This window comes from Ceratotherium simum, chromosome 29 (genome assembly GCF_057802395.1).
Source record: "Ceratotherium simum simum isolate JZ-2026a chromosome 29, ASM5780239v1, whole genome shotgun sequence".
Classification (NCBI taxonomy): domain Eukaryota; kingdom Metazoa; phylum Chordata; class Mammalia; order Perissodactyla; family Rhinocerotidae; genus Ceratotherium; species Ceratotherium simum.
This window is the reverse complement of record NC_141928.1, coordinates 12,226,027-12,251,105: the sequence shown is the minus strand read 5'-3', so window position 1 is coordinate 12,251,105 and position 25,079 is coordinate 12,226,027. Positions and strand designations below refer to the sequence as shown.

The following is a 25,079-nucleotide window of genomic DNA, read 5'->3' as shown; positions in this document are numbered from 1 at the left end:
ACATCTTTCAGGATTGTAGCAAGGATTAGAGATAACCTATGAAGCACCTACCACAGGAGCAGCCCATGGTAGGCTCGGTAAGTGACTGTCATCATGTCCAAATGCATCTCCTCAAGCCCCTGGCATGGCTGGCACCTCTGGATCATTCTCTTATTCCCAAAGAATGGTTTCTTGTTCCTGCCTGGGTTCTGATGGATACCTGGCAAACCCTTGACGAGGACGGTTGAGACTCCATGATGAGTGTCAGGCACTTAACATGCATCATCTCTACACTTGGGTTTCTGACTCCAAGCACATTCTCGTGTCACCTGTCTACTTTCTGAGTTCAGTAGGGTTTCTTATCACTTTCCTCAGAAGGCAACCTTTACTCTTGATTTTGTGTACCACCAAGAATGCAAAAACTACCAAGAAAATTATGATTCACTACTTTCTTATCATTTAGGATGGCAAATTTTAAAAACCACTTATCACTCTTGGGCATACATTAAAAGGAAAATACAGCAAAATAAAGTGGTTACGCTATTCCTAAAAAGCTTCTTCACAAACGGAGTCCGACTCACGTGAATCATTGTCTGATTCAGAGTCATCAACGTCAAGGTATCCTGACATCAAGGGTGTCTCAGTAACAAAACATAATAAAACTTCATCTACTAGAAGCTATCTTCCTTTGTTAGATCCTAGAAGAACTTGTTTGTTGTTTTTCAAGAAAATATGAATGCAAACATGTGTTTCCCTAATAGCAAATGAACACCATGCTTCTCTGCTCTGGTCCCTTTCAGCATTCACAGTGACTTCACGTTTCAACGCTGAATCTGAGTGCGATTTTGAAGACATTTTAAACGGCAATTAGACTCTACACGTGCAGAACCAACAACGCACATAATTAAATTGAAGCTGTGATAATACTAACAGCTATGACAAAGTCCATGCATAGCCAGGCCGTGACAACTGTGTCACAACTGCCCTATGTCTGACAGCGATTGTGGGATGCCATTGTACATCTCTGAATGGAAGAACAGGATATATCTCTACTAGGCCTTTGTTCTCTGGGAATTACTGCACTGACTTCATCAGTTACATCCTGGAAGAGTAAAAGCTGTTCTTTCTTCCTTCTGCTCTGCAAAGCAAAGGGGTTCTGCTGCTGGTGTCAAAATAGTGACAACATAATGACCTTCACCTGAAAGGTATGTTTAGTTTGAATCCTATTAAGGGGAAAACGAACAAATATTTTTTGAGCTATTATAACCCAGCTGCTTTTAAGTATTACTTATACATAATTCTCAAGGCAACTCTGCAAGGTAGTGCTATTATCCACATTTTCAGAATGGGAAACAGACTCAGAAAGATAAAGTACCCTGCCCAAGGTCACACAGCTAGTAAACAGTGAAGCCATAATTCGAACTCAGTGCTATTGGACTGAGAGCCAGGCTGTGTCCACACTGTCCCACAGCGCTACTCAGTACTTGAACCAAGAGGAAAGGAGTGCTGGTATGCCAAGGAGGCTATTCACCCAGTCCTCTCACAAACTCTGGGCCTGTGATGCAGAGCACTTCTCTTACAGGTAAGTCCTGCAGCACGAGCTCATTCCTGGCAATGAACGGGCGTCAATATGGATCTTGCAGACTTATTAAGGGCCCTGTAGTCCCCATTCATTATTACTGCCTTTCACAATTTGTTTAATTCCTTTCCCCCAGATAACTAGAGCCCTCTTAATTATGTTCCCCTGAGGTAAGTGGCTACCAATTGGAAGAGTCAGGTGAAATAAAGGAACACTGGCTGCTCAAATATATAAAATACAGCTGCCCAAGACAAAGGGGGAGGGGAGAGGAGGGGAGCAGTGGGTGGGGGTAGGCGGGCCCCCATCCCCAGGTGAGCAACACCTCTTGGATCTCAGGAAGGAACTAGTTTAGAGCTGCCCAGGGATTTGGAAGGTCCACTGTTTTTCTTTTCTTTTTTCCCATATAAATGCATAGTTAGCATTACAATTTACACCTCACAGTACCCACCTCACCTCTTAGAGGCACATCACCTTCTTAACCAAATACCCTGATAGGTGAAGAGGATCCCATAAGTCTTTCCTCAGTTCACCATTTTTAAAGGGAAGGAAAACTCGGAAAGAGGTCTTATTCATTTGCTCCTGCATTTTTTCTTTTCTGAAAAGAAACAAAAGTGTAAACACAGCTTGTCTTAGAGTTTTAAGTTCTGTGCTAAAATAATGAGGCCTGACTGGTAGAGAGGTTCAAGGACAAAAGAACGGGAAAAAACGTGAACAAAAACCATACGACACATCTTGTTGGAGAACACAAATAATCATAGTTTTGGTCTCACTGAGAGTGACCAGATAGATGGACTACAGACCAACAGAATGGCCAATAGGATGGCCAATAGAATGGCAGCCCATAAGAGCAGTCACTGTTCACTGAGCATTTGCCACGAGCCAGCACTGTCAAGCTAAGGGCTCGACAGGCAGCTTTCTCTTGGATGCTCATGACAACACCGTGAGGTAGGTATTACTATTACCACCATTTCACAGATGAAGAAACGAAGGTTGGGAAACTAAACAACTCATTCAGATCACACAGCTAATAAATGGCAGAGCTGAGACGAGAACACAAGTCTGTCATGCTAAGATAAAACAAGCTTATTGTTTCCCAGGAGACCAGCATTTGCAAGGATGGTGGAAAAAGGAGTAGAAGGAGGTTAGGAAGTTTTCTAGAACCTGCTCCCTGAGGGCCAGCCAGCAGCTGTGCCAGTCCTAGTCCCCTCCACGTTCTGAACCTGCACTGCCCATCAAGCACCACTGCTCAGAAAACCCCAGCAGTTGCTAATCTCCCTTTTTAGAGGCTTTTGTCTGCATTGCCCATTTGGCATAAAGCACGTGATAATTTGTAGGGTTAGTCCAGACTCTCAGTCACAGGAAAACTGAACTCTGCTTCTCAGAGTCCACGGTGGTGCCATTTGCACAGCAGGAAGAATAAAGACGGCGGAGCTGCTATGGACTGAGTGCTCACCAAATACCAAGGGCTGTGCAGCAGGCTTTAGTTACCTTATATCATTTAATCCTCAAATAATCCAATTTATACCATCCGTTTTATAGATTAAAAAAGGGATTCTCAGAAACTTGCCCATGGTCACAGTTAATGGTGATTCCAGCCCAAATCCTTCCACTTCCAAGTCTGTTATACTACTCTTGCTTAATAGTAATTTCTCTTAACCATTACATTACACTTAAGAAAAAATGGTTATTTGATAATTAAAGCTTAAAAATAAAATAGCAAGTGAACACTTCATAGCCAGAATAAAATTATGTCTGCCTTACTAGCTTAAATGAATTGCTACTCTTTTTTGTTCTAAACAGGGTTTAAAGCTGTTTATATGAATATGTTCAATATGGCAACAAAAGCAGGAAAAGAAATAGGGGCAAAGGGAAAAATCATGAGTAGGGGAGAGGTTAGTACTTCCACTGGGTGCTGTGAGGTTCTGCACACCTGCTGAGATGGACACAGATTTGGCTCTAAGCACTCCAGCCACCAACCCAAAGAGGGAAACAGGCTCGAGACGGGATTCATGGTGTCCACAGGGAAAAATTAACGAGTCACTCAGGAGCTTGAATTTTAAAAAGGCAACCAGGGAGGGGAAAGAGAGAAAGCTAACATCTTATGGTGCATTTATTATGTGCTCAGTGTTTTCCATGTGCTGGTCAGTCAATCAACAAATATTGCTATGTGTCTGGCACCACGCTGGGTGGGGGAGAGAGGAGAGAAAAAACTCCCTGCCTATTTGGAGTTTACAGTTAAGAACAGACATTAAATAAGCATATTACTGTATGTGCGTAAACTGCTGCAAGGCGACTTACAGGGTGCTGTGGGGCGGACCTAAGATGACCTCATTCCACCCATGCAGCAGTCTGGAAAGGCTGATCTCCATAATTTACAGAGGAACCTATGGCTCGAAGAGGTTAAGTGATTTGACAAAGGTCACAGGTGGTGAGAGGCAGAAAATATGGCTTGAAAAGTAGGAGTACGAATGCCATGAGTTAATCAAGGTTTTCTTAGGGGAAAAGGTATTTAACTTCTTGCCTAGTTTCCAACCGGCCCTCCTTGATTTATGAGCAATAGCAGAGGATGAGGATCTGTGATAGGACAGGAGCAATTCTAGACTGGGAGAGGAGGCAGAGACTGCCTAGTTTCCATCTGCAGTTTCTGCAGCCAGAGCACAGGGCTTACAACAGTGGAGGAGCTCAGTGTACGCAGTGTTGGGCACACTGGTTTGCTAATGCGAGACACATGTACATCACTGGTGCAGACGGGTGAAAGGCGGAGAGGGAGGACAATGCCCTTCTGAGTGTGGCCCTGGGGCTTCCTGGGGTAACCTTGGGGATAGGGGAGACGCCTTCCAGCGCTCTAAGCCACGGAACCCAACCAAAATGAACACACAAGTGACAAACATAACGCCTAGATGAAAACCTGAAAAGGTCAACATCAAAGCCTGGAGTAGTCCGCCTTGTTGTGCCTCCTCGGTCTACCGGAAGGAGACAGACTTGGAAAACATCAGGAAGGGCTCCACAGCTAAGACCACTGCAGCAGGAGAAGTTAATCACAGAGGAAAGGTCAGGAGACGGGGCTTGCTATTGCCCCAGAGAGTTCAATGAGAACCATAACAGCTAGAGCCAGCCGAAAAACGGAAGTCTCAGGTTATGAGCCACCAGCAGCCCATTAGATCCTTGTAGAAAAGCAGGAATGAAAGAGGTACAAAAAAAAATGAGAAGACAAAAAGAAAAAGAGGTTTATGGATAAATAAATGAAGAGAAAGTAACCAAAAAAAAAAGTGTAAAAGTTGAAAATGCCACTGGTAATAAGAGGAAAAGATTTTCTCTTTTTGTTTTTCAGGACTAAGATATGTTACACGCCAAGATGCATAGCATCCAATTACCTTCTTAGCCTAACCTCTCAGTCTTTCAGATGTTCCAGGGGAAGACAAACCCACATCTATTGAGAGATTATTCCGAGCCTAGCACTATGCTGGTGCTTCATGTATTCTCCCTTGCACCAATAACTGAGAGAGGCGGGGACACTTATCCCAAAAGCCCTGCCACGAGGTAACTTCCTCCACTGCTGAAGCTTTTGTGACAATGGCATTACACAGTCTGTGGCTCCTGCTCTACTGGTGACTAGGAACGTATCTAGAATGTCTTTGCTGCAGAGACCACTACACTTGTACCTTAGAAGTTCTAGAGTTTTCTAAGTATTGGGTTCAAGACAGGCTCCAAGTCAGGGAGGAGTTAGGAATTACACACAGAATGTGTCATAAGAAATGGAAAAGCAGGCCAAGGCTTGGTCAAACAAGCAGAGGTTAGAGCCAGCTATGTCCCATGGAGGCAGGTCAGAAACTGGGGCAAGGGAGGCAGGATGCTGCCCCTTACCACATCAGGCAGCAGGAGGGGGACTGGGAAGGTGGGATGTGCAGGGCAGGTCCAGATGCTCAGATGTAGATGCAGCAGCAGAGGAGGTGGACAGCCACAGGTGGGGAGGCTGCAGTTAGAAAAGCTCCCCAAATGGTGGGTGGGCGAGCTGATGACCACCATCCCCAACCAGGGAAGGGTCATTACCATTCCACAGTTAAGGGATCCTGCAAATCTCAGTACCATCGTGGGAATGTTGATGCTGAGGCTAGATGACAGCTGTCTCCCTGCACTCCTACCATCAGTGCCAGCAAGGGCCCCTCAGAGGGACCAGGCTAAGGGTCTGATGCCAACCATCCATATAGACTACTCACTTTTGTAGAACATTTGCTTTTTGCTGTATATACTTTTGAAAGGTTAAGGTTTTTTTTTTATAAGGATGAATTGCCTTACTAACAACAATAACGAATGTATTAAAAATCTAATGGATCTGGAATTAGATAGTGGTGATGGTTGCACAACTTGGTGAATATACTAAAAACTACTGAATTCTACACTTTTAAAAGGGTGAATCTTATGGTATATGAATTACATTTCAATTTAAAAAATCAAATGGGGAACTTGAAAAGACAGTTTTCTTATAGAACCTATAGTATAGATAGATATAGATTCCTACAGAATCTATAACATAAATCATGCAAAGAGCCCAGTCTCTTCTTTCTCCCATTTTCCCACCAGGAAGAAAGTTTACTCAGAAATTGCCCAAAGCTTCCTCCAAAGGCTCTTGGCATTTTCAGTTCTGAGTGCTGCTGAAGGAAATGAAAGTGCATCTCGATGCAGGGTTCAGTGACCACCATCATTAACAACTTCTTTTTAGGTGCCTACTTGATGCCAGGCTCTTTATGGACTATATTTTGAGCTATAATCTTGTGGATGAGGAAACTGAGGCTCAGAGAGGTTATGTGACTCACCCAAAGACATATATTCAGTAGGACCAAAGCCAAGATTTGGACCCAGAACTTTGACTTCCAAGCCCGAACTCTTTTCTGCTACTCAGCCTCTCTGTACAAACCTCAGGGTCAAGTTTAGCTGAATATTACTAAGGGGTTTACCTAACAATCTATAATTTCCTTTTGTTCAACCAACACACGTTGTGCACTTCCTAACCATCAGGCCCACCACAGACCCAACTTCCCTTCTCCTTCTGTCTGAAACTGAAATCCTGGTCCTCATTCTCTCCTAACCCTCCCAGATGAGCTCCTGTTTGCAGTGGTTCCCCCTCCTGAGCAATGGCCTGTCTTGGTTCCTTGCTGCTTCTGGCTTAAAAAAGAAATCTCTGTTCTCCCACACTTGCTTGGACACCTGAGCTCTTTATGAAGTAGTGTTTTCTCAGATCCAGAACATTCTATAAGCTCCTACCTTCCTACGCCCCATGCCAGGGACATAGTAGGCACTCATGAATACTTGCTGCAAAATAGAAATGACACACAGTTTTTGCTTACTTGTTGGAATTCAATCTTTAACAAAACCTACATAGTCCAGAGTTTGATATATATAAGATAATTTGTCACACCTGTCTACCTAATCCACTTCCATCCTATCTGGATGTTGTGATTTTCAACTGGATTGTTGGGTCATCTATACACACACACACACACACACACACACATTAATATATATTGACTATAAATAAATAGTAATAACAAAAATAGTTATGGAACACCTCTGTGTATCAGTAGTAATTACTATTCACATTCAACAGAAGAGAAAGCAGGCTCAGAGACCTCAACGCTAGTAAACCAGAACCAAAGCCAGGTTTTTCTGTTTCCACCACACCACACTTGGTTGATTTCTCTCTATGCCACCAAGAATATGAACAATCCCACTTACTTTAGCACCAATTTATTCCCTACGCAAAATTTCATGGCATCAATGAAGATAGATATTAGAATGCACCCAGCTCTGACCATCCAGATGCCATTTCACAGCTGTGTCCAGACTGATGCCCCATCACCCATATGGACTGTACACCCTGTAATCAGGCATATTTCACACTGTTTGTTAAAAATCCTAGATGGAATACATGATGCAGCACGTGGGGGTTGATTCAGAACTCTACATGCAGCACAGATAAAGAGTCTAGAACTAGTATGTCTCACAGAGAATCTGAGCATGTCCACTCCGAGTGGAAGAATGGCTTCCAGAATCACCTGGAAATGTCAGGAAATACAATGCATTTTACCAAGTCAAATACAAAATCCAAAGCTTGATTGTACATATCTGATTTAACTTTTTGGTCCAACCATGCCCTCAGAGAGCATCAGCAGTTAGCTACTAACTTGGCTCTTGACCTGGCTGTCCTTCGGGGGAAAACATTAACTTGTCCCGCTCTGCTGTGGAAATATTTTATCACGAAGGTAAGTTAACAAGTGTCCAGAATAACTAAATATACAATTCAATTTGGGAATTGATTTGTGGTCCTTATTTAGGACTACTTCTGAATGAGTAACGGAGAAAAAGGAATTTATATGGGAAATATCATATGGCTTCTACTGGGACATTTTATTAGCAACATTTAATTAGCATAGTGCTTGGTACACAGTACGTGCTCTATAAATATTTGCCAAATGAATGAATGATTAATGAAGGATAACATAAGTCTACAATTAGCAAGTCACCAAGAAGCGTCCATGAAGAATTTTTTGACAAAATCTTGGTGATGGGTACAACTTATTCTCTAACACTCTGGAGGATATTAGTAAGGAAAGCTTTCATATCAATGGTCCTGGATTTCAAGTGCAGGCTCTGTCATTTTTTAGCTGTATGATAGTGGGTAAGTCACTAAACCTCTCTGACCTTCAATTTCTTAATCTATACAATGGAGCTACTAATATTTACCTTATGAATTGATTTTGAAGATTTGCAATAATGTTTACAAAGAGCTTGACAAACACTGTACTCAATAGATGGTGATTATTATTATGAAATGGAATGCTGATTCTCATCAGCAAGTTAATCTTTTTGCTCCAGAAATGGGAAGGCTTTCTCAACACTGGCCATGGTCAGGGCCACCATCAGCCAAGGTAGGGAACATTCTCATTGTCACTTGCAAAGTCAAGAGAACAGCACAGATCTGAAGTAGAAAGGAACCAGCAGCACATGTTTTTAAATATTCATAAGGGCTGGAAATGTCTTACTCCTTTCGTTTTCTCTGCCATCTGCTTTTGTTTCTTTTCTTTTCATTCTTATGCCACAGCTGCAAATGAAAACAACCATACAATAACTCAAGTTAAATAAAAAAAAAATCAAAATAAAAACAATCTGAGGGGTAAAAAGAGAAGATGAATTATAAAGTTTTTCCTGAGCTCACAAGGCAACAGAAGCAAGAATAACGTCTGATGTGAGTTAAACCTTCTGGAAACTAAAATCCATATCCCATGTTTATAATAACCATTATAAGAGCAACCACCATTTACTAAATGGCCCCTATGTGCCACTTGACGACCAATATCTCTAATTCCTAAAGCCACTCTTCAAAGTAGGTAATTAAACCCATTTTACAGAAAAGAAATGGCAGATCAGGGAGGTAAAATAGATTTTTAATGATTACAGAGCTAATAAGAAATGAAACTGAGATTTGAATCCAGGTCTCTGTGAATCCAAAGCCCAGGCACTTTCTCTATCACCCTCTCCAAAAATGGGAAGGGACATCAAAAAATTAATTATGGAAATATTTAGGGCAGACCATTTGTACTAAACTGATTTATTCAGATAATTAAAATCTGTGATTATAGCTCTAATTAAAGTTAACTCAGATAACTGGTTGTTGTATTTGTGAATGTGCAATTAGAGTCTTCCACATAATTGTGGGGTTTTCAGCATCGTACTTCCCGTTTATTCATTGCATCCCAGAGCTTTGCTCTACTGGCCTCTGTTCTACCAAAGGCTGCATTACAGCTCTTAGGGTCTCTGGGCCCAAGGACCAGGACCTATGACACCAATAGCAGGGTCTAGGCTCAGCTCCATTTAACACTTCTTTGTCCAGAAGTCAATGAGCACCTCTTCTTCAAGCGTCATGTGAAAAGCTCTTACAGCCTACACTGTTGTCCTGAAAACTCCTAGCAGCATGTACCTGAAGAAAAACTGGCAGCAGTGGTTCTCATGTGTTAATTACACTTGCGAAGTCTATTATGCATAGAAAGGGCACCTGCTGGCAGTGAAAATGACTAGAATCTGCCCTTCCTGTGCAGTGAGTAAATTGAGAGTTCATTTCTACAGAAGATAATAGTTTGCAGATTCCATTTCGTGTATCCCCTGCATGGGGACGTACTTAACATTTAAATCATCTGCAGAGGAACAAATCTCCTTCAAATTTACATGTTTCAGCCTCCTAGCACTTTACTTAAAATGCTAGTTATCCCTGCTGGCTCTTACCACCAAGGATTAAACTCAACGGCGGTGAAAGTCACCAAGCACAATAGAATGAAGTTATTAGCATTGACTCCAATTTCATGACATCTGTAGTTTCTGACCAAAGCAGGGGTAGCAGGCTGAAGGTGATCAAATCAAGCCTGGAACAGAGGATTTGGTTTTTCTCTTGGGGTCTTTTATTTCACCATTCTTACATCTTGCAGCTAACAAACAGATACCAATCCCCACCGGCCTGCAATCATCCTTCAGTTAAATGTCAAAAAGTTCTTGCATGAAAACAAAAGACTAAGAGAGACGGCCATCACACAGACACTTCCCAGATGGAACCTCCTCACCAGACCTACTCAGACTCTGAAAAACACAAGGCTTAACTTGGAGTTTTGGGAGTGGAGGTTTGGGATGATGAGGGCTTAGCAGCCTTCCTTGCCCAGTCTTCCCGTCTGTGTTAGACCAGCCAGCATCACGGCTCTTGGTTAGGCTGGTGACACAGCTCTTGAGAAGGCTGGAGTTAGGGAGGAAGCTGAAAAGAGATCTCGGATCAGCTTCCACAGGGAACAGTGAAACAGCTAATCAATCCTCTAAGCAAACCAGCAAGGAGGGCTGGGACGTGAGACGTCAGCTGGAAAGAACAAGTGGCTACAATACATACTGGCTTTTTTAAAACAAAACTTTTCAATTATAAAAACTAAATTTTTTCATTGCAGACACATTTGGAAATATGGAAAATAAAATAAAAATCATGCAGAATCCCTCTCCCTCTTCTCCATTACAGATCATTGTCAACATTTTGGTGTATTTCCTTCCAGACTTCTGCCCCTCTATACGTATGTACGTGTGTGACTATACACATGAGTATATACATGAGTATATATGCGTATCTAATTTTTGTGTTATATACATACATATAATTGTTTTTATAAAAATGTGATTATACAGTACATAACATGTATATTGGGGCACATTACTAAACCTCTTGGGGTCTTGGTTTACTGATCTGTGAAATGGAGCTAATAATACCTGCCTTACAGAGCTGCTGGAAGACTTAAATGAGATCACAGACGTAAAGGTGACTGGGGCACAGGAGATGTTCACCAATGGCAGCTATTGTTATCACTGATGCAACCGACAGAGCATCTTCTTCTCCACAATTTTGGGAATGTAAGCTGCTGGTTTTAAAGTAGGTAACAATTGAGCAACCAAAACTTTCCAAATAATGGAAAGTTAAAGCTGTACTATTTGGGAGGCAGAGGGACTACAATGACTCTCCCAGCTCTACCAATCACTGCATAGAGCATCAAGACACACAGGTGAGTCTCTTCCAGGGAGAACTCTAAAGTTTCCCCTTAGAGCACATGTCTGGGATGAGGTGTAGGGGGGTTTGTGTCTCTCTCTGTTGGGCATGTGTCTGGATGGGTATGTGCCTGGGAGGATGCCGTATGTCATGGGGGGTGTGGCAGCAGGTTCTCTGTGCTAAGGGGACTGAGCACTGCTGTGAGTCTGTCTTAGGGGACATATGTCTCCTTTCCTACTTTTTCTGTGTGTCCCCTTCACTATCTCCCTTCCACCTTCCTCGGGTGTGTGTTTTGTTCTTTTTTTCCCTCTCTCACTCCCCTTTCCTTCTTCTCCCTCTCTGAGCGTCAGAGTCTGCCTCTGCCCAGCCCCCCAATCTTTCATTCGAACAACAACAAACACTACTGGATGGCAAACACGGTCCTTTCCTTTGAGATACAGGACAGTGGAAAAAAACCCAAGAAAGTTGGTTCAAAAGCTCAAAAGGAGCAGCAAATCTAAGCAGAGGACTTGCTCCTTAATCTCATGAGAGGTGGGAGAAAGGTATGGATAAAAAGACCCACCTTGATAAGAAAGATACATAATAAAGAGAAAAATGAGCCAATTCCCTTAGTGCTATGCACTAGAGAGGGCTGCTGATTTTCACTTGACAGCCCTGAGCCACATCTTTGTTGAACCCATGGCTTCTTGGGATGAGGGTGAGCTCAACACACTCAAATCAGGAGTACTGTGGATCACCTTTAAGCTCCCAGGACAATTTGACTACCTGAGTGAACCTTTTCAGTGAGAGGATTACAAAAGAGGCTGGACATCCCAGCAAAAATTATGACTGACCTGGACTCAGTCACTCTGAACCAATGGTAAATGTGCTGAGTCATCTGTTCTTATGCAACAGGGCTGTGACCCCTCAAATGGGTCCCTTTCCCCTGAAGCTCTCAATTTTGAGCAGGCAGTGCGGTGCTTTTTCCTACATATGTATAGTGCTCCCTTATCAACTTCTGCTGACTTGAGCTGTCTGGAGACAATGTCTTTAATCATATTACACTAGAGAAAGAAATTATTCATAATGAAAATGGTTCCAAATCAGTCACAGAGACAGTCTTTTTTGGTAATCTATTAAAGTGACGAGGACGATGCTTCTGCAGAAACATTTACTGAGCACCTACCATGAGCCAGCTTTTCTACATAGTGTCCCTTCATCTGTTACATCATTTCATCCTTATATAATTATGGATAGAAAAACTTCATTTTGCAGACGAGGAAACAGTCTTAAGCCAAGTGACCTGCCCAAGGTGGCAGAGCTGACTCTAAAGCCAACCTGCCAGCCTGCCCACCTTCTTGCCTTCCTTCCTCCCACTAAAACACATTTCACTGAACAGTGAGATTCCCATCCAAAGACTTCAGAAGGTTTTGAAGTCTAGCTTCTGCTCCCAAACCACAGCTGAGAGGATGTCTTACAGAATGTGCCAGGGCATGGCTGAAACTTGAAGACCTTGGGGATCTCAGTTGTTCTCATCACCAGTTTCTAATTTGTCTTAGGAAAAAAAATCACACAATTATTTGGTGCTTTGTTTCCCCAAACTGAGAAATGGAAAAAGTACTATCTACTCACTTGAACTCTTAAGAATGCCACGACACACATAAAAGCTTTTTGGAAACAAAAGGGCCATGCAACCAGGTAGTCTAAAATTCCTATCATTCTGAAGTTAGTATTTTTAATTTAGAGTCACCAATTGCATTACAAGTTACAGATCTAACACTCTTGGTCAGTTTCTGGAGAAGGAAAAGCAGAAGACAGGGTAAGCAGCGGCCTTACCAGCAGTAGTCCAGCAGATGTGGAGGCAGGACGGGGATGTACACGTGCTGCCAGAACATGGGGTAGAGCATCGCAGCAGACCCGTGGATGCAGGCAGTCAACTGCAACAGAAGCAAATCTGAGATTCAGAGCTAAAAGTGAGGAGACACTATAATTTGAGTTCAGCAATAAAATTAAATACACATTTATCAACATATTCAAAATTATAAGTTAACTCAATTACCCTAATTCAAAATTAACAAGAGCTTGCTTTTCTGAAAAACCTACTTTTTTTTCCTGATTATGAAGCCAATGCACAATGACAGTAGAAAATTTAGAAAATGGAGAAAGGGATAATTTAACATTTTGGAGTATTACATACATATGCACTTATATTTCTTTTTCTAATAAAATTAGGATTACTATAAATATAGTGTTCATTTGCTCTTTCTCTTAAGTTAACATTACTTGCTGGCATTTTCCCCTATCTTTAAATATTCTTAGAAAACATATCTTTTAATGACACTCAATGAATTACCCATAATTGACCACTCCTCTACCATTAAGTTATATAATCAGATCAGGTCAATAATTTTCATATATTGTTCCTAGATGTAGAATTCAGAGACAAAGCTTATAAATATTTTACGGCACTTAATAAACAATATAATAAATGTGTTAATATAATAAATAGATGATGGATGGAGGCTCTTCACACGCCCCCAGTCATATACAGGGATGCCTGGCCTCCCTGCACTTCACCAGCACTAAGAATTCTAGTCAAGTTAGTAGCTTTAAGACTGTATCTATTTTCATTTTATTTTTATTTCTCTGATCATGACTGAGGCTGAAATCTTGTCATATGTTTCTTGACTATATTTCTTAGGTAAATAGTCTATTTATATTCTTAGTCCACTTTTTCTAATGAGTATTTTTTTCTTGATTTACAGGCAAATGCTGGATATGCAAAGGATACTAATCTTTTGTAATGTTCTTGAAAATAATTTATTTTTATTTAATTTTCTTTGAATTTTTGGGTGAAGAGAATGTTTAAATAATTACACACGCAAATATTTTCCTTTGTGATGGTTTCCACTGCTTTTATACTAAGAAAGTCCTCCAAATTTTTTCTCAGCCTTAAACTCTTTAATCCATCTGGAATTAATTTAGGTTTAAGGAGTGAGGTGAGAATTTATTTTTTCCACATAGTTAATCAATTGCCCCAGCACTGTTTACTGGCTAATCCTTCCTCTCCCTATTCTTTTGAAATGTTCTTATTTCATATTCTTTTTTTTGCCTTAAAAGCTAGACACATTATACAACCAGTATTGATACAATTAATTCAATAAAAATTTAGGAAACAAAGATAGAATGGAATAAAATTGCTACAAAATTCAGTATAGTGAAAGAAGGAAAAAAACAACACCTTTGGAGATATGGCTCTGAAGTGACAAAAGCCAAGAACACATGTTTCTTTCTGTCTTTTTTCTTTAATGTTTTTTTGGTTTCTGGGAACCCTGTTCCCATGAGGACTTTGCCTCTTTTGGAAGCTGTTAACTGGTCTTTGCTGACAGAAGGACATTTACGTGGCGAAAGAGTGATGTGCCAAGGCCCGGTTAAGAGAATCCCAGAGGTTAGTGTAACATGAACAGCTTTAAATTGGATATTCTGCTGATGTTTCACAGTTGTGAGAGCTGTGTATTAAATCCAGGCCACTACTTTCCCCTCCTCCTTTTCCCTCCAGTCCCTGTTCCTTAAATCAGGTGCATGCCATGAACAGGAGCTGATCCAGCAAGCTCTCAGGATCTGTTCCCAGCGACTCTGCCAAGGCTTGTAGGTTTAATTCATCTTTTCTCAATCCATTTTGGTAGGTTTCCGTACAAAGGAGGCTGTCTGTCATATTACACATGACTAATCTCTTCAGGGTTAGGAGAGATAAAAAATCTTTGCTGGTGCTGAGTAAGTGGAAAATGAACCAATTTTGCTCCAACTCCACCCTGAAGTCATGCTGGAGGGTTACACCGGCCTCGGGCCCCAGCTCTTTCTGCCCATCCTTTACCCAGCTGCCAAAGTCCCCTTCCTCAAGCGCATGTCCGGTCATGTAACATCCTACTTGGAGGCTTTGGGGACATGCCCGGAACAGGCACGTCTCTATCAGCTCTCAGTCTACTTGTAGAACAGCATCTCCAGCCACATCTCTACCGCTTTCTCCAAGTTTACCCTTGGATTAAATCATTTGCAGATTTAGGAGTAGTTATGTACTCCTTTTCCTCCCTTCTCTCTTTTCACTCATCCCCTTAACTGGCCCAGATTTGTGTCCATAGCAAACTCCTCTTCCCTCAGGTTCTGCACAAGCACTACATTCTTCTGCAAAACCTTGCATGGCTCCCCTGGGCATATGCCCCTACTATTAATGGGACTATAACTTTCTGTATGTTTGTCCTCTCACTGTCAAGTACGGAAAGACCCTGTTTCTCTTTTCCTCTCCATGTTCTCAGTGGCATGTTCTCCATAAGTTCTCCATGTTTTCCATAAGTGCTGGATAATGCAACATTTCTTGAGTAAGTAAAAAACAATTCCTACTAAGAATATCACAATATAAAGAGTTAGTGGCTTGGCTTTTAACAGTATTGGACCAACATTTTCATTAGTCTCACAGAGTGGGGAATATGGCTCAAATTCCAAAATAATAATAGTAAGCTTAGACACATAAATATGCCACTTTTGGAAAATCAAGTCAATGGATTCGTTAATCCATTCATTCAATAATATGCCTACTCTATAACTCTACAACACATCAAATAAATAAATAGAAGCACTTTAAAGTCTATATGGTGCCATACAAATGTAAGGTATCATCACAGGAATTCATTTGTAATTCCCTTTGAAAAACTCATTCAATAGAATGTTCCTGATTGAGACAGCACTTGATTACCTACCTCTTTTTAGCTTAAATTGGTTTGAGTCAAAATTCTATTTCAAGCAATAAAGTGGCAGAGATCTTATCTTCAGACAATGTTCTTTTCATATCTCCTTAGCCTCAGAAAACCCTACCAAGCTAAATGCCAAGGCTTTAAAATTACTTATCTCTCACAAAAATCAAACTTTCATGGTGCGTGATCATCATTTTCACTGAAGATTTTCTAAGGGCAAAATTTCTACAATTGAAGTAAAATTTACTCATTTGATCAACAAACAAAAACAAAAAAGAGAATCGTTTGGCTCTTTTCCAAAATACTAAATGGCACAAACAATGTGCATTGTTACTTAGGAACAATGGTTAAGTTGACTACAAGAAAAGTGTTACGATATATCTATGCTTAATCAGAAATAACATATTAGGGCCGGCCCCGTGGCTTGGTGGTTAAGTGAGCGCGCTCCACTGCTGGCGACCCGGGTTCGGATCCCGGGCTCGCACCGACGCGCTGCTTCTCCGGCCATGCTGAGGCCGCGTCCCACATACAGCAACTAGAAGGATGTGCAGCTATGACATACAACTATCTACTGGGGCTTTGGGGGGAAAAAATAAATAAATAAAATCTTTAAAAAAAAAAAAAAAAAGAAATAACATATTATGTCCTGTAAATCATCATTAGTCATTTATTTTAAAAATAACTCTAAAACCAAGCTCATTTAAAAAAATAAAGGTCCTAAAGGCCTATGCTCATTCCTTACAGAATACAAAATTTAAAAGTAATGAAGTACACAATTTGGACTGCAGTCAACAAAGGGGTATTGTGAATATTTAATCGAAGTGCAAGTTGAGGAAAATGATCCTATCAAAATCTCACTCAGTGGGAGAATAGAAAGATAGTATGTGTAAAATTTGCCCAAAGTCATTAGTCACAATGAATATTCATCAGAAGCCAATTATCAATCTCATTTAATGACACCCCAAAAGATTTTGCCCTGAAGCAGCTGAATAGTCTAAGACTCCAGACAAAACTAGACAAATTATACAGCCAACAGCCAGTCTAGCCAGGACACAGATTGTAAAGTAAACCACTGGTGGGATTTTTGGAAGCACTTCTAGCAAATTCTGTCCTCAATTAAAGGTGCACAAGGTCACTTCTATCTTGGAACTTTCTATACGGCTCCATCAGTTTTCTCTGAGGCAAAGGGAGAGAAAGGGAGAAGGCAGTGGGATAGGACACGCATGGAGACTGATCAATGACAGAGTTTGAAAAATCACAGACACATTTTTTTTCAGTTTAAGGTATTTCTCAGATATAATGCCCAGCCTGTCACAATCTTCGATTCCAATGCCTCAGCTGATTCCTAATGTAGCTCTGCAATTTAACATGGAATAAAAGTAAGAGACACTTCCCCCCGCCCCCCCAAAAAAGAAAGAATCCCAACAGTGAATAGGCCAGGCGCTATGTCGGGGGTTTAAGATCTTGCAAAGCAGTGTTTTATAGGGGTGTGTGCATGTGTGTTTACATACATACATACTCATCACCACATTTCACAGATAAGAAAACAGTCTCAGAAGTGAAATAATCTTCCCGAGGCCACACAGCTAGTAAGTGACAGAACTGGGATTCACATCCAGGTCTGTCAGACTATAATGGCCTCTGTGTTTCCAAAATATATAAATTAACTAAAAAAATGTTTTGAGTGTCTACCCTGTGCCCATACACTGTGCTGAGGATTCTGAACTCAATGAGATATTGTCCCCATCAGCAGGGCCAAATTATGTAGAAATGCATTTGCCTTGCTCTTAGATGACCAAATATCTAGGGCTAAATACCAATTAACAAAAAATAATCATTTTTAAAACAAACACGGATCTGATCATTTCCTGGGGATTAGTTACATTTAACTAAGGTGTTACAGCGTCTTTAATCCACAGGAAATTCCAGACAATGAAGTAATGATTGTTAGCCAAAGAGAAAGGCACACCTACATCTCAATTTGGCACATCTATTTGACAGTCTGGCTTTCTGTCATGTTCCCTTTCACATACTTACAGGGAGTTTCCACTAACTCTCTTTTTGATCTGAGTAACCACTGCATCTCCTGGGTCTCAATTTCTCCTCTTGGAAAACAAAAGGCTGGACTACATGATCCCTGAGCCCTCCTCTAGCTTTGACAACTTATGATCTAGAGGAATTGCCATCCTTCGACATGAAAAATGCTCCTCCCTCTGCCCCAGCTTACCTTCTTCAGCTATACTAACTAAGCATAAGTAATACAGGATCCGTCTCAAAGCTGGTCTTGCTTTCTCATCTCTGCAGCCACACGGGCCCACCTGGAATTCATGTGCTGTCGAGGAACCAGCACCTTTCAGCCACCCCATCTCCATCACCTGACTGTGGAGGGCATAACCTTCCTCTGTGCTTGGCCCCCGACACTCTGAAGATTTCAGAGGTAAATGATCTTAGGATACCAGACGCATGAGGCTAAAGACGTGAGCTCCTCAAGGACAGAGACCACATTCAATTTCCTCTCTCTATCTCTTACTATGCTTGACACAGAGCAGGTGCTAAGAAAAAGTTTGGGTAATGTTAGAATGGCTCCAGCTTAACATTATGAGCAATGGTAGGCAAGATTACCAGACATTTAACAAATTGCAATTGCTTAATAGATCACAACTAGAAGCTGTAAATTTCTAAAAGGTATTGCAATTCCAAGTTCTAAAAGCTAAGAGAGGGGGCCGGCCCCGTGGCTTAGTGGTTAAGTGCGCGCGCTCCACTACTGGCGGCCCGGGTTCGGATCCCGGGCACACACCGACACACCGCTTCTCCGGCCATGCTGAGGCGGCGTCCCACATACAGCAACTAGAAGGATGTGCAGCTATGACATACAACTACCTACTGGGGCTTTGGGGGTAAAAAAAGGAGGAGGATTGGTAATAGATGTTAGCTCAGAGCCGGTCTTCCTCAGCAAAAAGAGGAGGATTAGCATGAATGTTAGCTCAGGGCTGATCTTCCTCACAAAAAATAAAAAAAAAATAAAAAGCTAAGAGAAGAAAAAATCAGGTGATCACAGTCATTCTTCACATCCTAGTTAAGAATGTTAAAAGATCAAACTGACACCTGCTTCATCACAGGGTTAGAAGCATTTGGATTTCTCCTCTCAACCCAAACATCAGGAAATGGATAAAACAAAGAGTACAGAAAGAGTACCAGACTACTAACTTTAAAGCTGAGTCCTTTTTAAGTCCACTCATTTCAACCAATAATCATCCTATGTCGAACAGTTGTAGAAAATGTGTGTTTTGCAGAAGTTGTTAGCTTTCTCAATTTGAGAACTAGATTCTTTTATTTAACTATAAACCATCTTTGTAGTCATCAGGAAATAAATGGTGCCATGATTCAAACAGTGTTGTGGACTTGGTTTGTTTTTGATTTTTACCTATTCTCAAATGGAAAACCCACTATAAGATTAGCAGAGTTTTAAGTAAAATCTGCAGGGACTCTGTAAGTTAACCTACTCCACCCTTCTAAGAGTATAAGAAAAATCTTTAATTATAAATGGTTGAACCATGTTCAAATTGTGTTTACTATATTTAGTGAGGGTAGAGTTGGCTTTTAAGAAGCTATCAAAGATGCTTTAGCAGAAAGGCAACTTAGAAAGCATCAGAAATCAAAGACCGTCAGCTAGTCTAGACAGATGCCAGACATGCAAGTGAAAAGGAGGAAATGAGCAAAGGATGCCTCGCTTTTCTTAGAAGTCGAAATGTAATGCTTCTTCATTTTTTTTGGAGGGGGCAATATTTCTTCAAGTAGTTTTTCTTTTACTTGGGTGGAACTTATCCTACCTCTTGCTTCTCCACTATCCGCAAGGGAAAGGGCGGGGGCGGCGGGGACAAAAAACTAACACACCAACATGGAGTTGAGTTGAGTGCCTTCCACTAAGAGCAAGATCATCCAGTCAAGAGGAAGCTTTCTCAGGCAATCACCTGCCTACCTACTCAATCACTTCTCTCGCTCTTTTTTTTTTTTAAGCTACCTACTAGCTAGAGTAATTACAGTAAGTTATTAACCAGGGCAACAAGCTTTCGTGCCAAGATTTGACACTTCAGAACTGCCAGAGAAAAGCTTTAGCTACCAAGGCAGAGGCAGAAACAATGATATGGCAAACTACAGTGTAAATAAGCTTGTAGTACTATGAGTGAGGAAACTGTAGACTTTTTTTTAAGATGAAAAAGAAAAAGGCAAAGTTACATTGGGATTGATAACAATTCATTTAAATACAGGGTCAGCAAAGTGCTGCCACTCCTCCATTCTGTGCCTATGACAGACAGTACTAACTGACCACGGAGTCAGGACATGGCCTGAGGATCCCTCTGAACATGAACCATTGTCAACGCATCCAAGCTGGCACTCAAGAAGAAATCCATTTGCCACCTCAAGTCTAGTATAAGTGGATATCTATATTTTTTTGAAAATACTTCTAAGATCATAAATTTATATTTAGCTAATTTACACTATTGCTTCAATGAAGAATCACATTTTATATATATATATATATATATATTTTGTGTGTGTGTGTGTGTGAAGATCAGCCCTGAGCTAACATCCATGCTAATCCTCCTCTTTTTGCTGAGGAAGACCGGCCCTGAGCTAACACCTATTGCCAATCCTCCTCCTTTTTTTCCCCCCAAAACCCCAGTAGATGGTTGTATGTCATAGATGCACATCCTTCTAGTTGCTGTATGTGGGACGCGGCCTCAGCATGGCCGGACAAGCGGTGTGTCAGTGCGCGCCCGGGATCCGAACTCTGGCCGCCAGTAGCGAAACGCGTGCACTTAACCTCTAAGCCACGGGGCCGGCCCAAGAATCACATTTTTTAAAAGAAAGAAAGTATAACTGAACATGGGATCATGAGTACCTATCTGTCAGGTATCAATACACAGAGAAGAAACTAAGGAACCTTTAGGTGGTAGGAGTTATTAGATTTGGAGGCATGGGGGTAAAAAAAAAAAGAATTTCCCCTGTAGATTTTTGTCAAGCACATCCAACCTTAGAAAGTGACAGTAAACTCAGAAAGACTAAAGCTATAATACAGCCTCCACCAGGACCACTTAACTCGGCATTTACTATCTGCCAAGCACTGTTCTAAGTGCTCAACGTGTATTGAACTCACTTAATCTTCACAACAGCCGTATAAGGTAGGTAGCATTATTATCTCCATTTTAGAGAGGAGGAAACTAAGGTTCCTAGATGTTAAGGACTTTGTGCAAGGTTGCAGAGCTAATGGCAGAACTAGGATAGGAAGTCTAGGGAGTCTAGCTCCAGAGTGTGCGCTCTTAGCTCACAGGAAACGGCCTCTGTGCTATGATCTGTATTAATCTGACAGTTACTAAGTATCCACTATGTGTACACGCCATGCCCTCAAGCAATTTAAAACAGAGAGAGAAAGATCAAAATGCAAACAATCAACTTCAACACAAAAGCATTATGAAAGAAGTGCTATAATAGAGGTTCAAGTGTGTTAGCATATAAAGAAGGAATCATTAATTCCGCCTGGGGCAAGAATCAGGCTTGCTTCCCAGAGAGAGAGGCATCAGAGCAGAGCCTGGAAGGATGAAGACGAGAAGCGACGAGAAGCTGTTAGTCCTCCTCCCTGGGAGGCCGGTCAGGCGGTAACACTGGGTCAAGTGAACAAAGCAGCTTCTTAGGCCACTCAAGCTCTATGTAGTGATGACTGTAGAGACTGGAATAAGAAATGACAATTGAGTCAATGACTACATGACTAATGAGAAGTGGATGGATATGGAAAACCTCATTCAAGTTGCCATGACTATTCTCTGTTGCTTGGATTCATTCACCATCCACTATCACCAGTTGTACTAATTAAATCTTCAGAACTTTTCCAGGATCTCTATCGCCCTCTTTGCTTCCATAAGTCAAATTAGGGTTTATTGCCCTGCAAAGGTGAGATTCAGAGTCAACATTTACTGAATGAGTGAGCAGTATGTGCCCAGGACTGGCCTACCTGCTTTCATATCTAAGACCATTGAATCCTTTCAACAACACTGAGGTGGGTACTAACACTATCACCCCCATTTTTATAAAAGAGGACAGAGAGATTCAGAAAGGTCAAGTAAATTGCCCAAAGCCGTACAACTTGGAACAGCACAGAGAGGATTAAGTACACAGAAGGAATTGAACAAAACCATCCTGACTTGAATTCCGGTGCTCTCTCCTCTAGCCCAGTTCTTTTTCTTGGGAAAAGAAACCACCAGGACGGCTGTCTGAATCATCTAGCTGGTAGACTTTATAGCTATCAAGATAGCAGAAGAGAAAAAATGTGAATTTTCATAAGATCTGTACCAACCTGACTGCATCGCCTAATCTCATATCACACCACCTAGGCTCACCAAAGTGACCGCAGAAACCAGAGGAAATTATGAGTCCTTGCTTGTTCTCACCAATTTAGCACATAGTAGATGCTCAGATTTCTTTAACGAAATCCACATAGATGTCTGTCAACATGGGTGTCTTTTAAAGCTTTTCAAGTATATTAAGATGTCAGTGACTTGAATATCCCCCATTAGAGTTTTTTTGGTAGAGATATTATTCATAAGAGTTATATAAGAAATAAGCTATCAGTCCTATAATTTAAGGAATATACAATTTATTTCACAAATTGACCATACCACTAAAATAATAAACAAGATTCTCTGCCATGTTCTCAATGGCTAAAAAGAAGCATGACTTCTAGACCTATTTATACACATGCACCCAAAATTACACTGGTGGACTGCATCAGCATCCAATATTACTGAGAGCTTAAACAGATTACACTTAGCTCTGTCCTGTTCTAGACTAGCCAGTGCCAAAATCAAAGCTCTCCCAAAGAGAAACATGGAAACAAACAATTTTATAGTGCTAGTCTGTGTTCATGTCTTCTAAACAAACTTAATTAGCCTCTATTACGTAGTCTCAAAATGAAAATGAGTTTAATGATGCAAAATAACAATAATCAAAGAAAAAATACTGTTTTTATCTATTCACTGTCTATTTCCGAATCTGGATGTGTATCAATCATTTGGGGAACCTTAAAAAACAGACATTCTATGGTTCCATGCTAGACCTTTTGAACCAGAATATCTGGAGGTGGTACCCAAGAACCTGAATTTTTAACAAGTTCTCTGGGTGATTCTAACACAAGTAACCCGTGAATCAGCACTTGGGAATCACTAGCAATCTGAATCCTGTGTCTAGTCCCAAACAGGTACTCAATGCTTGCTGAAGCAATGGGAGAAGAGGCAGGAGAGAAAGGTAACAACTAGTAGGGAGACCATGGCTGGCTGAAGTCAAAGAAATTTTTAAAGTATCACAAATGAAGCTGTTGATACTCTATATATTACATAGCCTCTACAACATCTCAAAGTTCTTCATTCTAGTTATAGTTTAACATGAACAAGAGAAAACCAACTCACACATAATTAAATGAAGAACATAGTTCAAAAAGCAGTTAATTGTATTTACATTTAAAAACCACATAAATAAAACATACCAATCTTTTCTCCTACTTCCTGCCAGTGGAAGGTCCTTTTATTTATTTCTAACAGTTTTTAATATTCTCTGAGCCATAACAAAATTTTATGTGATGAAGATTAGAGAGGCTACGCTATTTGAAAGTTTGGTTGCAGAGTCTGCATTTCATGGCACTTCATTATATTTTGTTAAGGATTTCCCTCTTCACCAAAAGGTTTAGTTTTCTTCTCACTTCTTTGAATATTCTTCTGAGGTTGTTAGTGTGAACTAGGTTAATCTCCCTTTTTTAACATATAAAAGATGAACAAACAAAATGTTTGATATATTTTATTTTTTTAAATAGAACACTAAATTTAGTCTTAGAATTCTCTGTTTGGTAAGTTTCCAGTTATGAGGTCTTGGCTCCCCTTGAGCACAGTTTGAAACAAAATAATGTAGTTTGTTCCCACTGCTGGAATATGCAGAGTGGAGTGTGCAAGCAAAGAGGCCCTGGCTCTGGTCCAGTATTTTAAACCTTCTTAAACTGCCACTCTCATCTCTGCTTCAAGGGCTGCAGATAAGCAAACAGGATCAGTTATTTCTAGTCCTGTGAACAGCTAGGAAAGCTTTACACACATCATTCAGGTACCCAATCCATCACACAGGCTGGCATAGTCATGATCAGGTGGAGTTCCTCAGGAAAGGCTTCTGAAAAATTCCGTAGTCCACAAACTGGCCCTTCTTAGATCATGAGACCAGGTGGTGCTAAGACAATGGATGCTGTTAGTGGGAGTGGGTGGGACACGATTGGGGCAAGGCTGGGAAGGTATCCATCCCTTTACTCCAACACTGAAGCATCTACTAAGAGCCAGACCTGAGGGTGCTGGTGCACAGACAGAAGCATCACTCACCACTCACAAGTCCTCCCCAAGGCCCACATTCTCTGGGACTAATTTTTGTCTACTTAGTTAGGAAGAAACTGACAGGGAGAAGATATTAGTTTAGTATTTTTTTCCTTCTCTAAATGAAGTAATGCAGAAAAGTAATAATTCTTTTTATAATTATGGGTATCACACAAATAATTAGGTGGGGAGGCTCAATTAATTAGGTAATAGTCTTGCCACTAAACTGTGCTTCCTTCATAAGAACTTGTTTTAAAAAGCATCTGCTGAATAAAACAAATATAAGTTCCTTTGGAAAGTAAATTTGCCTTTGTCATCATTTTTTTTTTTTTTGTGAGGAGGATCAGCCCTGAGCTAACATCTGCCAATCTTCCTCTTTTTTTTTTTTTTTTTTGTTGAGGAAGACTGGCCCTGGGCTAACATCCATGCCCATCTTCCTCCGTTTTATATGGGAGGCCGCCACAGCATGGCTTGACAAGCAGTGCATCGGTGCGCACCCGGGATCCGAACTGGTGAACCCCGGGCTGCCACAGCAGAGCGCGCGCACTTAACTGCTTGCGCCACCGGGCCGGCCCCTGCCTTTGTCATCATTTAACCGGATATTCTTAGTTTTCAAAACTTCTTGCAGTACCCCTAAATTATAGAGAAGACAATTAGGGCCAAGATGCACAGTGGCTAGAAGGAACTGCAGTACACAAAACCCGAAGCCACAGCGAGTTACCGAAGATAGACCCTAAGCACCGACCAAGGCTGTGCTCAGAGCAGGAGATCAGTGCAGGTGGGGCTGGGAGACAGCCAAGTCCAACAACACATGGACAGAGTGGGCTGAA

At 41.1% G+C, this 25,079-nt stretch overlaps 1 protein-coding gene across 8 annotated transcripts in view; it reads right to left on the bottom strand.

The window, feature by feature from the left end:
• DENND1A (DENN domain containing 1A) overlaps positions 1 to 25,079 on the bottom strand; it is a 504,435-nt gene that overhangs the window by 225,699 nt on the left and 253,657 nt on the right. For all 8 annotated transcript variants that reach the window (XM_004423432.3, XM_087419123.1, XM_087419121.1 and 5 more), the window contains one exon: positions 12,939 to 13,039. In XM_004423432.3, coding sequence (XP_004423489.1) covers positions 12,939 to 13,039 — 101 coding nt within the window. The remainder of the gene's footprint in view (positions 1 to 12,938; positions 13,040 to 25,079) is intronic.